At 42.2% G+C, this 16,704-nt stretch overlaps 1 protein-coding gene across 2 annotated transcripts in view; it reads right to left on the bottom strand.

The window, feature by feature from the left end:
- Positions 1–1,691: 1,691 nt before the first annotated feature.
- Positions 1,692–16,704, bottom strand: part of LOC101898949 (probable nuclear hormone receptor HR38) — a 209,554-nt gene continuing 194,541 nt past the window's right edge. For both annotated transcript variants that reach the window (XM_059124542.1, XM_059124543.1), the window contains 4 exons: positions 9,029–9,675; positions 5,116–6,489; positions 3,139–4,294; positions 1,692–2,245 (listed from right to left, as the gene is read on the bottom strand). In XM_059124542.1, coding sequence (XP_058980525.1) covers positions 1,989–2,245; positions 3,139–4,294; positions 5,116–6,489; positions 9,029–9,049 — 2,808 coding nt within the window. In that variant the 5' untranslated portion in view covers positions 9,050–9,675 and the 3' untranslated portion in view covers positions 1,692–1,988. The remainder of the gene's footprint in view (positions 2,246–3,138; positions 4,295–5,115; positions 6,490–9,028; positions 9,676–16,704) is intronic.

The following is a 16,704-nucleotide window of genomic DNA, read 5'->3' as shown; positions in this document are numbered from 1 at the left end:
CCTCTAAAGACTCGCTGGCTTCCGCTCGTCTCTAAAGACTCTCTGGCTTCCGTTGGTCTCTAAAGACTCGCTGGCTTCCGCTCGTCTCTAAAGACCCCCTGCCTTCAGCTCGTCTATAAAAAACTCCTCCCTTCATCTCACATATAAAGACTCTTTTAAGACTCTCTCCAGCTTACCTATAAAGCATACGCCCGATTAGCGAATTTTACTCTCCATTTCAATTCGAGCGATTTTGCATTCCAGGGCGTAGAAAAGTAGAGCATGTTCTATTTTTCGAAGAGCATTGTCGCTAATCTGTACCATAAATCGTCTGATAATGTTGTTGTTGTAGCAGTTCCTACTTCTGTGTTCGTGCTGATTCTTTTGAACCTGGTGCTACTTCTAATTCCAAATTTGAAGAAGGAAGCAACCTGTATAGTTTCTGTCTATGACAATACCGGAGTTGGGTGAATAGGTTTGGCTGGGTGGTCAAAGAGGTGCAGTGTATCATGTGGGCATGCTGTGCTGGTATTCTACACACTGTTGTCAAGTCGGGCTACGAATTGATGCGGCTGCACCATCCTTATCTTATTTGTGCCAAAACAACTCAGCATTGTGGGAGCAGCTCTCGCTCCTCAACTTCGATGGGAGTGGGTGGTCTCTGAGTTCAATATTAACTTTGTAGTCCTCCATGACTCCTGTGACAGCTTCAGATACTCGCCTCTATATTATCCTAGGGTATTAAGATTTTCTTTCCAGATGGTCTGTATGGATTCCCTTCCACTTGTTTGTAAAGGACACTCTTTCACTTAAAACACCCTTCGGCTGATCTACAATTATTTTCTTCTCATATGTTAAGATTTCCATCTTAGTTAAATGTTATCAGTATCAGGACGCAGAAACAAGCAATTGCAGATATGGCGATTTCCAATCTATAAAGGTTTACATTCAACCAATTCTCAAAGTATAGCCTCATTTTAATACAATGACATTAATACAAGTACCATATAGATAGATGTACGACACGACATGTACAATATTTATTTTCCAAAATTTGGTTCTCTTGTTTTACTCAGAATTATTCTTATTATGTATTCCGATTGGTAGGCTGAGTTTAATTTAGAGATTTGTCAGTACAACTCTGATACTCAACTCTGAATCCCTTAAAAATTTCAAAACTGTCACATCTGTGATTACAACAGGCTTTTGCTCTCAATTCAATATATAGGCAAGACAACAGTAGGCACTCGTGACTTCACTGAGCGTAATTCTATTCACACTCACAATCAGGGCCATTTAAAAACAATGTAATCAGAGAGTAACAAAAATGGGAGAACATAATTGGACAACTCTCTGCCCGGCCCAGGTTTAGTAGTTGAATGAATTGCTGCTAACGTTCGTAAATTCGTAAGTTGGAAAAGTTAAGAGACAATGAAAGAGAACACAGAGAGAATAGCTGAAAATATGAACGAAGGTATGCCATAGAAGAGAATATAACCAAATAAAATAAAACAAAAAAGAAAACAACATGAGCAACTTTCAAAAGTCTAGGGAAATTTATTCCATAGATAATAATAAAATAACAGAACAAAATGAAAAAACAAACGAAAATAATCATAATTACAAAACAAAATTGAGAGAAAATACACATTAATCAAGAGAAACAAAAATAAAATAATTAACATTTCTTATTTATTTAATGCTTAATATTAAGAAAGGGTCTTACATCTAAGAGAAAATAATTACACTATGTTTTTTGTTTGTTGTTGATGATGTTTGTTTTAAGAAGTTATAAATAATTGTTTGTTTTTTATGTTAAAAATACAATATTTAAATTGTTTAATTAGAATTGTTTTTTTTTTTTTCTAAATCAAAAGAATATAATAATAATTTACATTTTATCATTATCATTATTAAATAATCTTATAAGAAAGGAAAGAGGAAGAAAGAAAGGTAGGGAGTGGAGCGAGAGAAAGATAATTAAAATAAGCGGGATTTTGGTTGTACGTTTAAAACGGTAAACTGGCCACAAACATATTCTCAATGAGAGCCGGTGCTGGCACTAAATCTTCCAACTTCAAATAGAATATTCTCTGCAGACCTTGCACGCTAAGCGACCGCAGTTCGGGTAGCTTGCCCAACAGCCGACTGAAATAGTGGGGTTTCTTTTGAGCCTCAGCATTGTAGGTGACATGATCGCGCAGACTGCCAATGATTTTCATTTGTAGCTGTTCCACTTTTTTTGGTTCTCGCAGGCCATGGCGGTCTGTAAAATGAAAGAAAAATAAGAAATAAATATTTAAAGAATATATTAGAATTAAGTAAAAAATATTATTAATTCTATCAATCATTTCAGTCTGTCTTATTTTGGGAAATTGATCCATCAGCTTGAACTGGTCGAAAAATATGGCTCGTTTTAAAAACATACTCATCCCTGCTCGTCTACAATAATTTTCTACCAGTTCGTCTATAAAAATGCTCGTCCTAGCTCATCTTAAAAGACACCCCTCAACTCGTCTAAAAAGACTCCTTTCGTCTCGTCTTCCGACTCGTCTAAAAAGGTTCGTATTCAACTCGTCTAAAACAGATTTCATTCAACTCGCCCAAACGATTTTCTTCAACTTGTCTAAATACTCTCCCTTACTAGTTTCTCTAAAAAGACTCCCTTCAACTCGCCTAAAAAGGCTCCCTTCAACTATTCTAAAAGGGCTCCTTTCAAAGCTTATTTAAAAATACTCCCTTCAACTCGTCTAAAAAATAATCCCTTCAACTCGCCTAAAAAGACACCCCTAAACTCGTCTAAAAAGACTCCTTTTAACTCGCCTAAAAAGGCACCCCTCAACTCGTCTAAAAAGACACCTTTCAACTCGTATAAAAAGATTCCTTTCAACTAGTCTAAAAAGACTCCTTTCAACTCGTGTAAAAAGACTCCTTCCAACTAGTCTAAATAGACTTCCTTCAACTCGCCTAAAAAGACTCCCTTCAACTCGCCTAAAAAGACTTCCTTCAACACGTCTTAAAGGACTCTTCGTCTAAATACTCTGGATTCAGCTCGTCTTTGAAGACACCCTACTACCGATTGACTATCCCTCTGTCTAATCTGTCCATAAAAATGCCTCCCCTTTTCACTTCGTCCAAACGAACTCCCCTCTTACTCACCAGTTATCAGTGTCAGGGCGCAGAGGCAAGCAAATGCAGATATGTCGATTTCCAAGCTATGAAGACTTTTGCTAAACTCCAGGATACCATTTAGCCAATCGCCAAAGGAACGTTGACACTGGCTTCGATGCAAAACAATGCCATTGCAAAAGGTCATTTTAGTATCGTCGACACGGGCACGATACGATAGCCGTAACACAAACAGCTCTAGGGAGGCAGATTGCAACAGTAGTTCCTGGTCTTCCTGTGTCAAATCGGAATAACCTGGAATTTTCTCGGCAAATTGTTTTATGACATCCACCGATGTGGTTAGGAGATTATAGAATTGTTGGACCTTTTCGGCTTCACTCATCACCAGCGGTAGATCGGCTTGGCCAGGTTCACGATACTGGGAATAGTCAAGGCAGGATGGATCGGGTGTGGTATCGACATGGGAACGTACCAAAGCTGTTATCAACGAAACGGGTGGTGAGGGCGGCGATTCCTGTGGTGATTTTGGTTTGGAGGGCAAACGACCTCGTCGTCCCTTTAGCGAATCTGTGCGTACCACCTCCTTGACCATGCCGACGGCTAGACATTTTTGGAAACGACAAAATTGACAACGATTGCGACGACGCTTATCGACGGGACAATTTTTATCGGCCAAGCAAACATATTTGGAACCTTTTTGGACGGTACGTTTAAAGAAGCCCTTACAACCCTCACAGGTGCGAACGCCATAGTGTTGGCAGGCTGCAGTGTCACCACAAACGGCACACAGCTGCGAGGGGGGTGTGGGTATAACTCGGCCATTAAGCATATCGGACGCTGATTGATTCATTTGATGATGATGGTGGTGGAGCTGTTGTTGCTGATGGAGACTGGGCGTTGAGCTTTGCTGTCGTACACTGGGCGAATTTGAAGCGGAACTTGGAGCACTCGCCAGTGTCGCATGTTGATGCTTGAGATGCAATGTTGTATTTGTGGAACCTATTACCAATTTAGGAAGCTTTGGACTATGATTGCTGAGCGGCGATTCGGAACGATTCACTGGCAACGAAGCACGTCGCAATGGGGCCAAGGCGGCAGCGGAGGCCACAGCGGTAGCCGCCTCTAACTCGGACATGGTGGGAAATATGGGTAGGCTGTAACGTTCCGCCGTCGAAGAATGGTAATTCTGGAAAAAGAAACAAAGAGAATGGAAGAGAAAAATAATTACTTTATGAATAAGAAAGCTTTAACTCAGTCTACAGAGACTCTCCCCAGCTCGTCTATAGAGACTCTCTCCCCAGCTCGTCTATAGAGACTCTCTCCCCAGCTCGTCTATAGAGACTCTCTCCCCAGCTCGTCTATAGAGACTCTCTCCCCAGCTCGTCTATAGAGACTCTCTCCCCAGCTCGTCTATAGAGACTCTCTCCCCAGCTCGTCTATAGAGACTCTCTCCCCAGCTCGTCTATAGAGACTCTCTCCCCAACTCGCCTATAGAGACTCTCTCCCCAACTCACCTATAGAGACTCTCTCCCCAACTCACCTATAGAGACTCTCTCCCCAGCTCGCCTATAGAGACTCTCTCCCCAGCTCGCCTATAGAGACTCTCTCCCCAGTTCGCCTATAGAGACTGCCTTCCCCTTGCTCTCGTCTATTGAGAGACCCCCATAATCTCCTCTATTGAGAGACCCCCATCATCTCGTCTATTAAGACTCCCTTCCTCTCATCTACTGAGAGACTCCCTTCCTCTCATCAACTGAGAGACTCCCTTCCTCTCCTCTATTGAGAGACTCCCTTCCTCTCCTCTATTGAGAAACCCCCTTCCTCTCCTCTATTTAGAGACACCCTTCTTCCCGTCTATTGAGACTCTCTTTCTTCCTTCCATTGAGACTCCCTTTTTCTCGTCCACTGATACTACCCTCCTCTCGTCTATTGAGATTCCCTTTCTCTCTTCAGTTCTTCTATAAAGCCTCTCTTTCGTTTTAAAGCTTCAAATTCCATTCTACTTACATTTGGTTGTGTATTCAGATTATATTGATGATAGAAATTCTCTCCCGAGGTGGAGGTATTAAAACTGCCCGAGGTCTCAGTGCCATTGGTGAATTCGTATGGCGACGAAGAGACCGACGATGTCGAAGAGGCTGGTGTGGTGGTTGCATTAAAATGGCCATGATAGTTGAAATTGTTGGAATTCTGTTGTTGTTGTTGCGTGTGATGTTGATGATGGGTCTGTTGTGGAAGATGTGGCTGCTGTTGGGTCGCCGACTGCTGTTGTTGCTGCTGCTGCTGATTTCCCAATAAGCTGTTGTGATTGTTGCCCAGCTGTGAATGGTGCTGCTGCTGCTGTTGGTTGTGAAGATGTTGTTGCTGCTGATGTTGGTGATGGTGATGATGTGTTTGAGCCTGATTTAATGCCGGTCCTCCAATACCCTCACCGGACGAGGTGTTTAGCGGAAAGCAATCTTCATCCATTTTTATTTGCAGGTCACTGGTCGAAACTGTACTGGCCGAACCGCCTGTGGGTGTTGTGCCGTATTTGAGCGAATAGGTTTCTTCAAAGCTGGGCAGCGACAGGGGCCCACCTAGCGGTGATAGTAAGGGATCACCAACCCCTCTTACCGAACCTCCAGCCGTGGATGTCTGGTGCTGCTGCTGTTGTCGTTCTTGTAATGCGTGCAGGGCTATGGCCGGGTCACTGCTTGATCTTAGACTTAGCAAACCGATTTCCTGCGGCGTTGAACGATCAAAACACAAGGAGCTATGATCGGCCTCCGAATTGGAAGTGGTTCTCAAGCTATGTTGTTCAGGTATCGATGACAGTCGTTTTTCACGCAGGCACGTTAATTTTGTGAGATTCTCCAGGGACGAGGTAATGTCCTCACTGCTGCCCACCAGGGTTTCACACGACGAATGGAGATCTTGCAACTGGCTGTGGTGGTGGTGATGCGAATGATGATGGTGGTTGTGCTGCGTGGAAGAATCCGCTTCCCGAATTGGGTTACTGTCTAGGGTGGGTGAGAGCAAGGATTGATTGGAATCGGTAGGAAAAAATAAATCGGAAAGCTGATTAAAGGTGTGATCAATCAATTCCGAATGTTCGGAGGTGGTCGTATCGGTCAGATTGCCAATTAGATGATCTTCGGTGGCCACCGATAGCAGATGTGGAGTTGTGTTGCCAGCCAATGTTGTTGTTGTACTGTGATGTTGCTGATGATGATGGTGGTGGTGGTGGTGATGAGGGTGGTGATGCGAATGTTGTTGAGACTGATGGTGCAGTTGTTGCTGAGGCTGCTGATGTTGTTGTTGCTGCTGATGCTGGTGTTGTTGCTGATTGCCCGATTGCGAGGAAAAATTATCGAACGGAGAAAGAGTACCGAAAGTGTTCTGTAATGGAAGGCAGTTGGAAAAAGACTAAAATTAACAACAACTCAAATAAATGAAATATCTGCAAAAGCAAAAAAAAAACAAAAATATTATGACACGCACAAAAAAGTGTTCAATTGAAATCGAAAGTGCGGTGGAACCAAAAGCAAGGCTTTTTAGAAGGAGGTGCTGTTCCGGGCATTAGACATGCGCATTTATGTTCTTCGCATAAGGTTTGTGGGGACTAGAGAACGGATAACTAAATATGATTGGCAGTTATTGCTTGGATGTCTGTCTGGCGGTCTGTCTGTTTTGGCTTCACTCCCTTCATAAGTCTTCATCGCTTTTTCGCATTCAACTTATTCATGGTAATGAATTTTTTATGTGCCCATTAAGTCTTCACCAAGTCTTCGTTAGACAACTGAGTTTTTTTTCTTCAGTTTTTCCAACTACAACCCCCCTATTGTAACGGATTTTCCAACAAATTTTCCGACACACACTTAGTTGTTGTTTTTTTCTTTTCAAAGGAGGTGTTGTTTGTTTTCATTGGACGATAATTTGTTAATTGGTTGCGGTTAATGGTACTCCATTGTCATTTGTCCGCACCACCATTAAGGTGTCATCTTTGGCGTATAGAAATGTAATTAGTAAGGTATTGTTATGACTATGGTTGTTGTTGTGTCATTGTTTTATGATTTTGCAAAAAACAGAAGAGGTTCTCTAGAAAAATTTTGCATGTCAAAATAAATCATAATTTAAATCAATTGTTAGGATTTTCTGCGAACTCCGTCATTGGCCAGGGATAAACAAAGGAGTTTCAAGAGAGAAGCAGAAGGGAGTAATTTTGTATGAAAGAAAGAGATTCTCTATGGACGAGCCGGTGGTCGTCTTTATAGACAAATTGGAAGTAAAGGAGGTCAGGTCGTCTTCTATAGACGAGCTGGAGAGGCAGGTCGTCTTCTATAGACGAGCGGGAGAGGCAGGTCGTCTTCTATAGACGAGCGGGAGAGGCAGGTCGTCTTCTATAGACGAGCGGGAGAGGCAGGTCGTCTTCTATAGACGAGCGGGAGAGGCAGGTCGTCTTCTATAGACGAGCGGGAGAGGCAGGTCGTCTTCTATAGACGAGCTGGCGAGGCAGGTCGTCTTCTATAGACGAGCCGGAGAGGCTGGTCGTCTTCTATAGATGAGCCGGAGAGGCTGGTCGTCTTCTATAGACGACCGGGAGAGGCTGGCCGTCTTCTATAGATGAGCCGGAGAGGCTGGCCGTCTTCTATAGACGAGCTGGAGAGGCAGGTCGTCTTCTATAGACGAGCTGGAGAGGCAGGTCGTTTTCTATAGACGAGCCGGAGAGGCTGGTCGTCTTCTATAGACGAGCCGTGGGAGGTCAGGTCGTCTTCTATAGACGAGCCGTGGGAGGTCAGGTCGTCTTCTATAGACGAGCCGTGGGAGGTCAGGTCGTCTTCTATAGACGAGCCGTGGGAGGTCAGGTCGTCTTCTATAGACGAGCCGTGGGAGGTCAGGTCGTCTTCTATAGACGAGCCGTGGGAGGTCAGGTCGTCTTCTATAGACGAGCCGGAGAGGCTGGTCGTCTTCTATAGACGAGCCGGAGAGGCTGGTCGTCTTCTATAGACGAGCCGGAGAGGCTGGTCGTCTTCTATAGGCGAGCTGGTAAGACAGGTCGTCTTCTATAGGCGAGCTGGTGAGGCAGGTCATCTTCTATAGGCGACTGTTCGTCTTGTAAGACTCCCAACCCTTCATCTCTTCTAGACGCTCTTCCCTTCCCAACCCTTCAGCTCGTCTCTAGAGATTATCTCTCCTTCCCAACTCTTCGGCTCGTCTATAGAGACTTCCTTCCCTAACCAACCCTTCATCTCTCTGCAGAGATTCTCTTCCCTTCCCCACCCTTCAGCTCGTCTATTGAGACTCCCTTATCTTCCCAGCCCTTCATCACGCCTATAGAGACTTTCTTCGTTTCAGCTCGCCTATAGAGACTCCCTTCGCTTCAGCTTCCCTATAGAGACTCCCTTCGCTTCAGCTCGCCTATAGAGACTCCCTTCGCTTCCGCTCGCTTATAGAGGCTGCCTTCGCTTCCGCTCGCCTATAGAGGCTGCCTTCGCTGCAGCTCGCCTATAGAGGCTGCCTTCGCTGCAGCTCGCGTATAGAGGCTGCCTTCGCTGCAGCTCGCCTATGGAGGCTGCCTTCGCTGCAGCTCGCCTTTAGAGACCCCCTTCGTTTCATCTCTCCTATAGAGGCTCCCTTCGCTTCAGCTGGCATATAGAGGCTCCCTTCGCTTCAGCTCGCCTATAGAGACTCCCATCGCTTCAGCTCGCCTATAGAGACTCCCTTCGTTTTAGCTCGTCTATAGAGACTGTGAATACTCCCCTTCTAGCTTGTCTATGAAGATTTGCTTAAGTCCGTCTCTCCCCCTCCCTTGTTCTTGGATAAAATAAAAAGTTATTCTAAGCGGAAAGTGTCCCCTCCAAATAGTACCTCCTTCTAAGGTTCTTGAAGCATTTTCGGAATCGGATTCTCCGCAAAATTTTGAAAGCGTATTACTTACATTTGGTTGCAATAGTAACATGCTTGTTGTCGTAGCGTTGTTTAGACGTGCCTTCGAATTATGTTGGTTATTGCTTAGGGATCTGGTAGAGGCCGACGAATATGAGACGGAGCTTGAAGATTTGGCAGCTGAAGTTGATATGGACGATGCTGTTGTTGTGGCTGCCTGAGATGAGGATGCTATTGTGGGTGTTGCAGAAACAATCGCTGCTGCTGCTGCTGAGAGTGAGTCTTGTTCCGTTTGCTTTTCGGTTTTTATTTGTACAATTTTATTGCGATTGTTGTTGCTATTGCTCTGCTGTAATGTTGTTGTTATGCCGGGGATGGTTGTTGTTGCGCTTAATGCCGAGTTGTTATTATTGTTGGTTTTGTTGCTTACAGCCGTGTTTGCATTTATTATTGCTGAGATCTTCGGTGGTGTAGTTGTTGTTACTGCTGCTGTTCCTCCCGTTGCCTTACTGGGTGAACTTCTATTTAATGTTATTGTAGTTGTTGTTGCCGTTGTCAATTCTGAACCCGACGTTGTCGCCGCCACTACTACTACCCCACTTGGACCAGTGGTGGGTGTTGTTGTTGACGGTGCTGATGCTGGTGGTGGTGCTGTTGCACGTTCTTCTTGTAAATTGGCGCTGGTGTTAAATGCTGCACCTGTAACAGACCATAACGGAAAAGAAGAAGAAAAAACATCCCATAAATACAATGAAGTTATAATGGAATTAAAATGAAGCTCTAAACCAATCCAATCTGTTTCTATATTTTTACATTTGGCAGCATGAGTTCCAGGGAATCTCCGTGGAATCTTGTGGAGTCTAACAATTTTGGCATTTAAAAATGATGGAGGAAAAAAAACGTAAATAGAAACAGAAACAACACCAACAAGTCCTCACCAAATGTTATTAATTTATGTGATTAGTTATGGTTTAATACAATCAGAGAGACAGACACACACACATTCATGCATAAAATAAAACAAAGCATAACATGGAGGAAAAGTTAAATGGTTAATGAGTTTTAATAACAACAACAGCAAAAATATAAAGGAAAATAATGGCCAAAGATGGGCAGAGACGAATGTAAAATAAGCTACTTAGGAAGTCTTAAAGAGGTTTCTATCGTTAGAAGAGCTAGCAGAGGTCTTCTATCTACAGGAGAGCTCAAAGAGGTATTATAATCATAGGAGAGCCCAGGCAGTTAATCTGCTTATAGGAAACTCCAAAAAGTCTTCTCTCCATAGAAAAGCTTAAATAGGTCTTCTATGCAGGACAAAACTCGAAATGGTTTTTCACCTTCTCTGAAAAGACCACTTGGATCTTTACGGGAGGATCTTGGGTCTTCTATGAGAATATCAACTGGCCTTCTATCAGAAGGGCTTCATCTGGTCTTTTATGAGAAGACCTTCTCCTGGTCTTCTATGATAAGGGCTTCTTTTGGTTTTCTTTGAAAAGACCTTCTCTGGTCTTCTATGAGAAGGCCTTCGTCTGGTCTTTAAAGAGAAGGTCTATTTCTGGTCTTCTATGAGAAGACCTTTTGGTCTTCTATCGGAGAATACCTTCTGGTCTTCTAAGAGAGAATACCTTCTGGTCTTCTAAGAGAGAAGATTATTTGGTCTTCTAAGAGAGAAGATCTTATGGTCTTCTAAGAGATAAGATATTCTGGTCTTCTAAGAGAGAAGACCTTCTGGTTTTCTAGAGAAAAGACATTCTGGTCTTCTATAAGAGAATACCTTCTGGCCTTCTAAGAGAGAATAACTTCAGATTTTCTTATGGAGATCACCTTCTGGTCTTCTATAAGAAAACTTTCTGGTCTTCTATGAAAAGAATTTCTGGACTTTTATAAAAAGATCTTTTGAAAAGATCTATGGGTCTTTTATAAGAAGATTTTCTGGTGTTCTATGGGAAAACTTTCTGGTCTTCTAAGAAAGAAGTCCTTCTGGTCTTTTAAATGAGAAAACCTTCGAGTCTTATATAGAAGAAGACTTTCTTGTCTTCTGTGAAACGAACTTCGGGTCTTCTATGGGAGAAGACCTTCTGGTCTTCTATGAAAGAAGTCCTTCTGGTTTTCTATGGGAGAAGACCTTCTGTTCTTCTATTGAAGAAGACTTACGGGTCTTCTATGAAAGAAGTCCTTCTGGTTTTCTATGGGAGAAGACCTTCTGTTCTTCTATTGAAGAAGACTTACGGGTCTTCTATAAGAGAAGTCTTTTTCGTCTTCTATTAGAGAATACCTTCTAGTCTCCTATAAGAGGAGACCTTCTGGTCTTCTATAAGAGAAGAACTTTCGGGATTCTGTAAGAGAAGACCTTTCTGGCTTCTATAAGAGAGAACCTTCTAATAAAATACCTTAGGTCCTCAATGAGAAGACCTTCCTGTCTACTATGAAAACCTTCGAGTCTTATATAAAAGAAGACTTTCTTGTCTTCTGTGAGACGAACTTCGGGTCTTCTATGGGAGAAGACCTTCTGGTCTTCTATGAAAGAAGTCCTTCTGGTTTCTATGGGAGAAGACCTTCTGTTCTTCTATTGGAGAAGGCCCACGGGTCTTCTATAAGATAAGACTTTTTCGTCTTCTATTAGAGAATATCTTCTAGTCTCCTATAAGAGAAGACCTTCTGGTCTTCTATAAGAGAAGAACTTTCGGGATTCTGTAACAGAAGAACTTTCGGGATTCTGTAAGAGAGGACTTTCGGGCTTCTATAAGAGAGGACCTTCTAATAAAATATCTTAGGTCCTCAATGAGAAGACCTTCCGGTCTACTATGAGAAGACCTTCGGGCCTTCTACGAGAAAAAAATCAGATCTTCTAATGGGTAGATGATATCTCTGAGTGATTTTATATGGGCATATCGAAGACCTATGGGAAAGGCTTTTTATGCGTGTATGCAAAAGCTCTCTGAGAGCCCTTCTATAGGTATATGGAAGAGTTCTCAAAGAGGGCTTCTAAGAGTACATAGACGAGCTCTCAGTGTGATTTAAATATGGGTATAGAGAATAGCTCTTATAGAGACCTTTTGTTCGTATACAGTAGGGCTCTCATCTCCATGTGTATAAAGAAAAGCTCTCAAGGAAGTCTATTGAGTGTATATATGAGAGGCTTCATGAAGGTCTTCCGTCTACATATAGGAGAGCCCTCAAGGAGGTGTTTTATGGGTGCAAAGAAAATCCTACAGAGAGTCATTACATGGCGAAGTGGTCTCATATTTGTATTTGTACGTATATAGAAAAGTAAATAAAGAGGTCTTCTATGTGTGTCTGGAACAGGGCCGGGCATAGGGTAACACTTTATGTTCTCCCAAAAGTTTTCAAAGTTTGAGAATTTATAGAGAATTACGCTCATTGAAGGCACGAGTACCTGATTTTGACTGGTCCTGCCCTAGAAGAGCTCCGAAAGAGCGTGGGTATATCGATTGTTCTCAAAGAACTATTCTTTGTGTGCCTGAAAGAGCTTTCAAATAAGACTTTTGTGTCGAGTAGCTCACATAAGACTTCCGGATACAAATGAGCTCTCAGAGAGCTCTTCTCTTTGTATAGAACAATTCTCAAGGAACTCTTGTATTTAGAAGAACAACTATTAGCATGGCTTTCTTTATACCATGAAACTCTCAAAGAGTTCTCATACAAATATCAATAACTCACAATGCTGAGTGTAGGGTATATCCCTCCAAAATACCTTAACCAAAGAACTATACCTTAGAGACTAATAATGACATTTAGATTCAATTCAATCGTGGAGGATTATTCTACAGTAAATAAATTGCATGTTTCTTGTTGTTGTTTGTTTCTGTTGTAGCAGTTATGTTTTTGGCCGTGTTATGTAAAGACCTCCCGTTGTGAAATGTGGCGGTACCATCTGTGCGCGGACATAAACGATCTGTCTGGAGGCGGAGTTATGGCAATAGAAGAAAACAGAAAATGAACTTTTCTAAGAAATTTCACGCTTGTGTGAATATTTGAGAAGCGAAGACTATAACAACAACCACAACAACATGAAACAAAACGAAACATGTTGTTATGGTTTGCATGTTAAGTGTGGTGGAAAATTTAGTAATAATTGCGGTTTTTTTAAGGGTGGGTAGGGCCACCAAATGAATTCCTCCAATCAGGAATGTGACATTATATTTGTTGGAATTAAAGAGGAGGGGAAATGAGATAGGAGGGTTTGGTTTTCAATGCATGTATGTATGCAGGAAATAAGCGAAGGCCTGAAGCAAGGTTCTGTCGCGGTGGAATTAATTTAGAAACATATTATCTTCGTTGAAAGTTCTTTAAAAAAATAATTTCAAAAATGTTCCCATTGAAAAAGGGCCCAAAATCTACTCCAGAAATTATCTGTGGTTGGTTGGTATTTTTAGAGGATATTTCAGTATTTTTTTCCAAAGAATAAAAATTTTGATAATATTTTTGGAATAATTTTATATGAATTGTAATTTTTAAAGCGGCGTCAGAATCTTCCTTTCTAAGCTCAAAATAATTACCTTGTTAAGGACTATAAAAACCAAGTTTGTGCACCGAATTCCTCAGAATAGACTTTGACCATAGATACTTTTAAAACCAAAAACAAACACCTCCTTCCAATTCACGTTATTTTGGGGGAGGTCCATTGCTGTTAAGTAATAAAATTTGATAAAGAGATTTATTAGCTCGCCAATAAAATTCTGGTTATGATTAAAAATGACCCCCGCCTTAGCCATTGGCCGTTTATCTTCCTCTTTTAGATTTTTTTTCGTTCACTGTTGCCATGGTAATTATACCCTCCACCTTGGAAAGGAGGGTATATTAACTTTGTCATTCCGTTTGTAACATCCCTAAATATTCGTTTTAGACCCCATAAAGTATATATATTCATAATCAGCATAAAATTCTAAGTCGATTTAACGATGTCCGTCTGTCTGTCTGTCCGTCTGTCTGTCTGTCTGTCCGTCTGTCTGTCTGTTGAAATCACGATACAGCCCACATTATTTGACGTAGAGCTCCAAAATTTAGCAGAGCTATTTGCATTGTGTCTAGGATAGTTGGTATTGAAAATGAGATATATCGGTCCACGTTCTGGTATAGTCCCCATATAACGGTACCTCCCGATATTCGGTATTTTGATGATTTATGCCACATTTTTTCACGGATTTGTCTTAAAATTGGTATTTGTAGGTCATAGCGGGTCCCTGAGCGTGTGGCAAAACATTGCATGTATAGGTCCACGTTGTGGTATAGCCCCCATATAAAGGTACCTCCCGATATTTAGTATTTTATTTTTTTTTTACCACATTTTTTCAACGATTTGTCTAAAAATTGGTATTTGTGGGTCATAATGGTTTCCAGCTCCGGTGGCGGAACATTGCATGTATGGGTCCATAATTTGGTATAGTCCCCATATAACGGTACCTCCCGATATTCGGTATTTTGATGATTTTTGCCACATTTTTTCAGGGATTTGTTCGAAAATTGGTATTTGTTGGTCATAATTGGTTCCAGCTTCGGTGGCGAAACATTGCATGCATGGGTCCATGATTTGATATAGCCCCCATATAACGGTACCTCCCGATATTCGGTATTTTGATGGTTTTTGCCACATTTTTTCACTGATTTGTCTAAAAATTGATATTTGTGGGTCATAATGGGTTCCAGCTCCGGTGGCGAAACATTGTAATTATAGGTCCACGTTTTGGTATAGCCCCCATATAACGGTACCTCCCCATAATCGGCATTTTAATGGTTTTTGCCACATTTCTTCTAATGTTTCTTTTACCCTAAGGTGGAGGGTATTAAAAGTTTGGCCCGGCCGAACTTAATGTTTTTTTACTTGTTTTTCATTAGCATCAACAGACAATTCATATCGTCATTATCACCGACAGTGTCATTCATCTGTGGACAAGTGTTTGCCATAAGTCTGAGCGTTGTTTGGTTGCGTTGCCACAATGCAACACCATGCTGCTGCTGCAATGCTAGCAAAGGGGGGACAGACAAGATTTAAAATCTACGAAATGTAGGTGAACAACTTGTTTTTGCCGGACTAAAGTCAGTTTTTTTTTGTGGCTGTGCCAATACGCATGCGCCACAACTTAAGCGTCTTGATAATGAATGCTGTTGTTGTAACGCCCAACGGAAATGTCCAGCAATGGAACTGTTTGCCACCACCAAACACTCGTAAAAAATTATTAAATTAAGAAGAAGAAGACAAACATTTTTTTCCACTTTTTTTCAAAAATAATAATTCCCCCTCATTGAGGATTGAGCAATGCCGATGGTGGTGGTACTGTCAGAGGCTGGCCAGCAATGAGCCATTACAGCGAGTGTTGGCCATTCTTACTTTAATCGTCACTCACACCAACATTTGAGTATTAATCAAAGTTGATTTGAAAATTTAGCAATCATTTAATTATGGGATTATAATCAATCATTCGTTCATTCACAGCCGCAGAAAATGCGTAACCGCATTTCTGGTTAGTTGGGTTGCGTTTAGAAGTCGTGCAGAATTGTTTGTGAGAAAATCCAATTCGGACACAACACATTCCAAGCATTCTAAGCGGGGTCTAATCTAAATTGAAAGAGATAAGGAGATAGCTGAGCTTGAAAGGAAACTCAATAAAAAAGAGAGAAGGGGGTCTCAAACGGAGAGCAGAAGTTTATCTCAAAAGGCGAGAAGGAGGGAGTCTTTATAAAAGCGCTTGAGAAAATCTCAATAGACGAGCGGGAGGGAGTCATAATGAACGAGCCGTAGAGTGTCTCAATAGACGTGAGGGAGGATGTCTCGATAGACGAGCTTGACAGAGTCTCAGTAGACGTGCTGGTGAGAGTCTCAATAGACAAGCTGTAAGGAGTCTCAATGGATACCGGAAGAGAGTGTTAAACGTCTATCGGAAGAATATCCCAATAGACGAGCTGGAGGGATTCTAACTTGAGGAGCGGATGAAAATCTCAAAGGAGTCTCAATAGACGATCCGAAGGCAGTCTCAATAGACGAGCGGAAGGGAGTCTCAATAGACGAGCGGAAGGGAGTCTCAATAGACGAACGGAAGGGAGTTTTGTAGAGGAAGAGAGTGGTTATAGATGAGAGGAAGAGAGTCTTTATGGATGGAAGGGAGAGAGTGTTTATAGAGGAGAATAAGGAAGAGTGGTCGAGAAGGATGGAGTGTTGTAGACCAGAAGAAGAGAGTTTTTGGAAGAAATATGGAGTTTCTACAGGCGAAATAGGCAGGTCGTCTTCGTAGACGAGCAGGGCACCATGTCGTGTTCTACAGGCGACCTGAAGACCAGGTCGTCTCTATAAATGAGATGGAGACCAGATCGTCTCTATGGACGAGCTGGAGATCTGATCTGGAGTCACAGGTCGTCTTCCATAGATGAGCTGGAAACCAGGTCGTCTTTCCTATTGACTGCTACTGAGATTAGGTCGTCTCTCCTATAGACGGGTATTGCGATTAGGTCGTCTTCTATAGACGTGCTGGAGGTTGCCTCCATAGACGAGCTGGAGGTTGCTTCCATAGACGAGCTGGAGGCGTTTTTCTCCTGTTGAGCTAGCGGTGGTCTCTCCAGATGAGCTAGAGGTTGTTTCTGCAGATGAGCTCGTGGTCGTTTCAGATGAGTTTGAGGTCGTGCCTCTATTAGATGAGCTTGAGGTCATCTCTCGTGTTGAGCCAGCGGTCGTTTCTCCAGATGAGCTCGAAATCGTCTCTCCAGTTGAGCCTT

Source organism: Musca domestica, unplaced genomic scaffold (assembly GCF_030504385.1).
Source record: "Musca domestica strain aabys unplaced genomic scaffold, Musca_domestica.polishedcontigs.V.1.1 3, whole genome shotgun sequence".
In the NCBI taxonomy this organism is placed as follows: domain Eukaryota; kingdom Metazoa; phylum Arthropoda; class Insecta; order Diptera; family Muscidae; genus Musca; species Musca domestica.
Note: the sequence above shows the minus strand (reverse complement) of the source record. Positions and strands in the feature narration are given on the sequence as shown.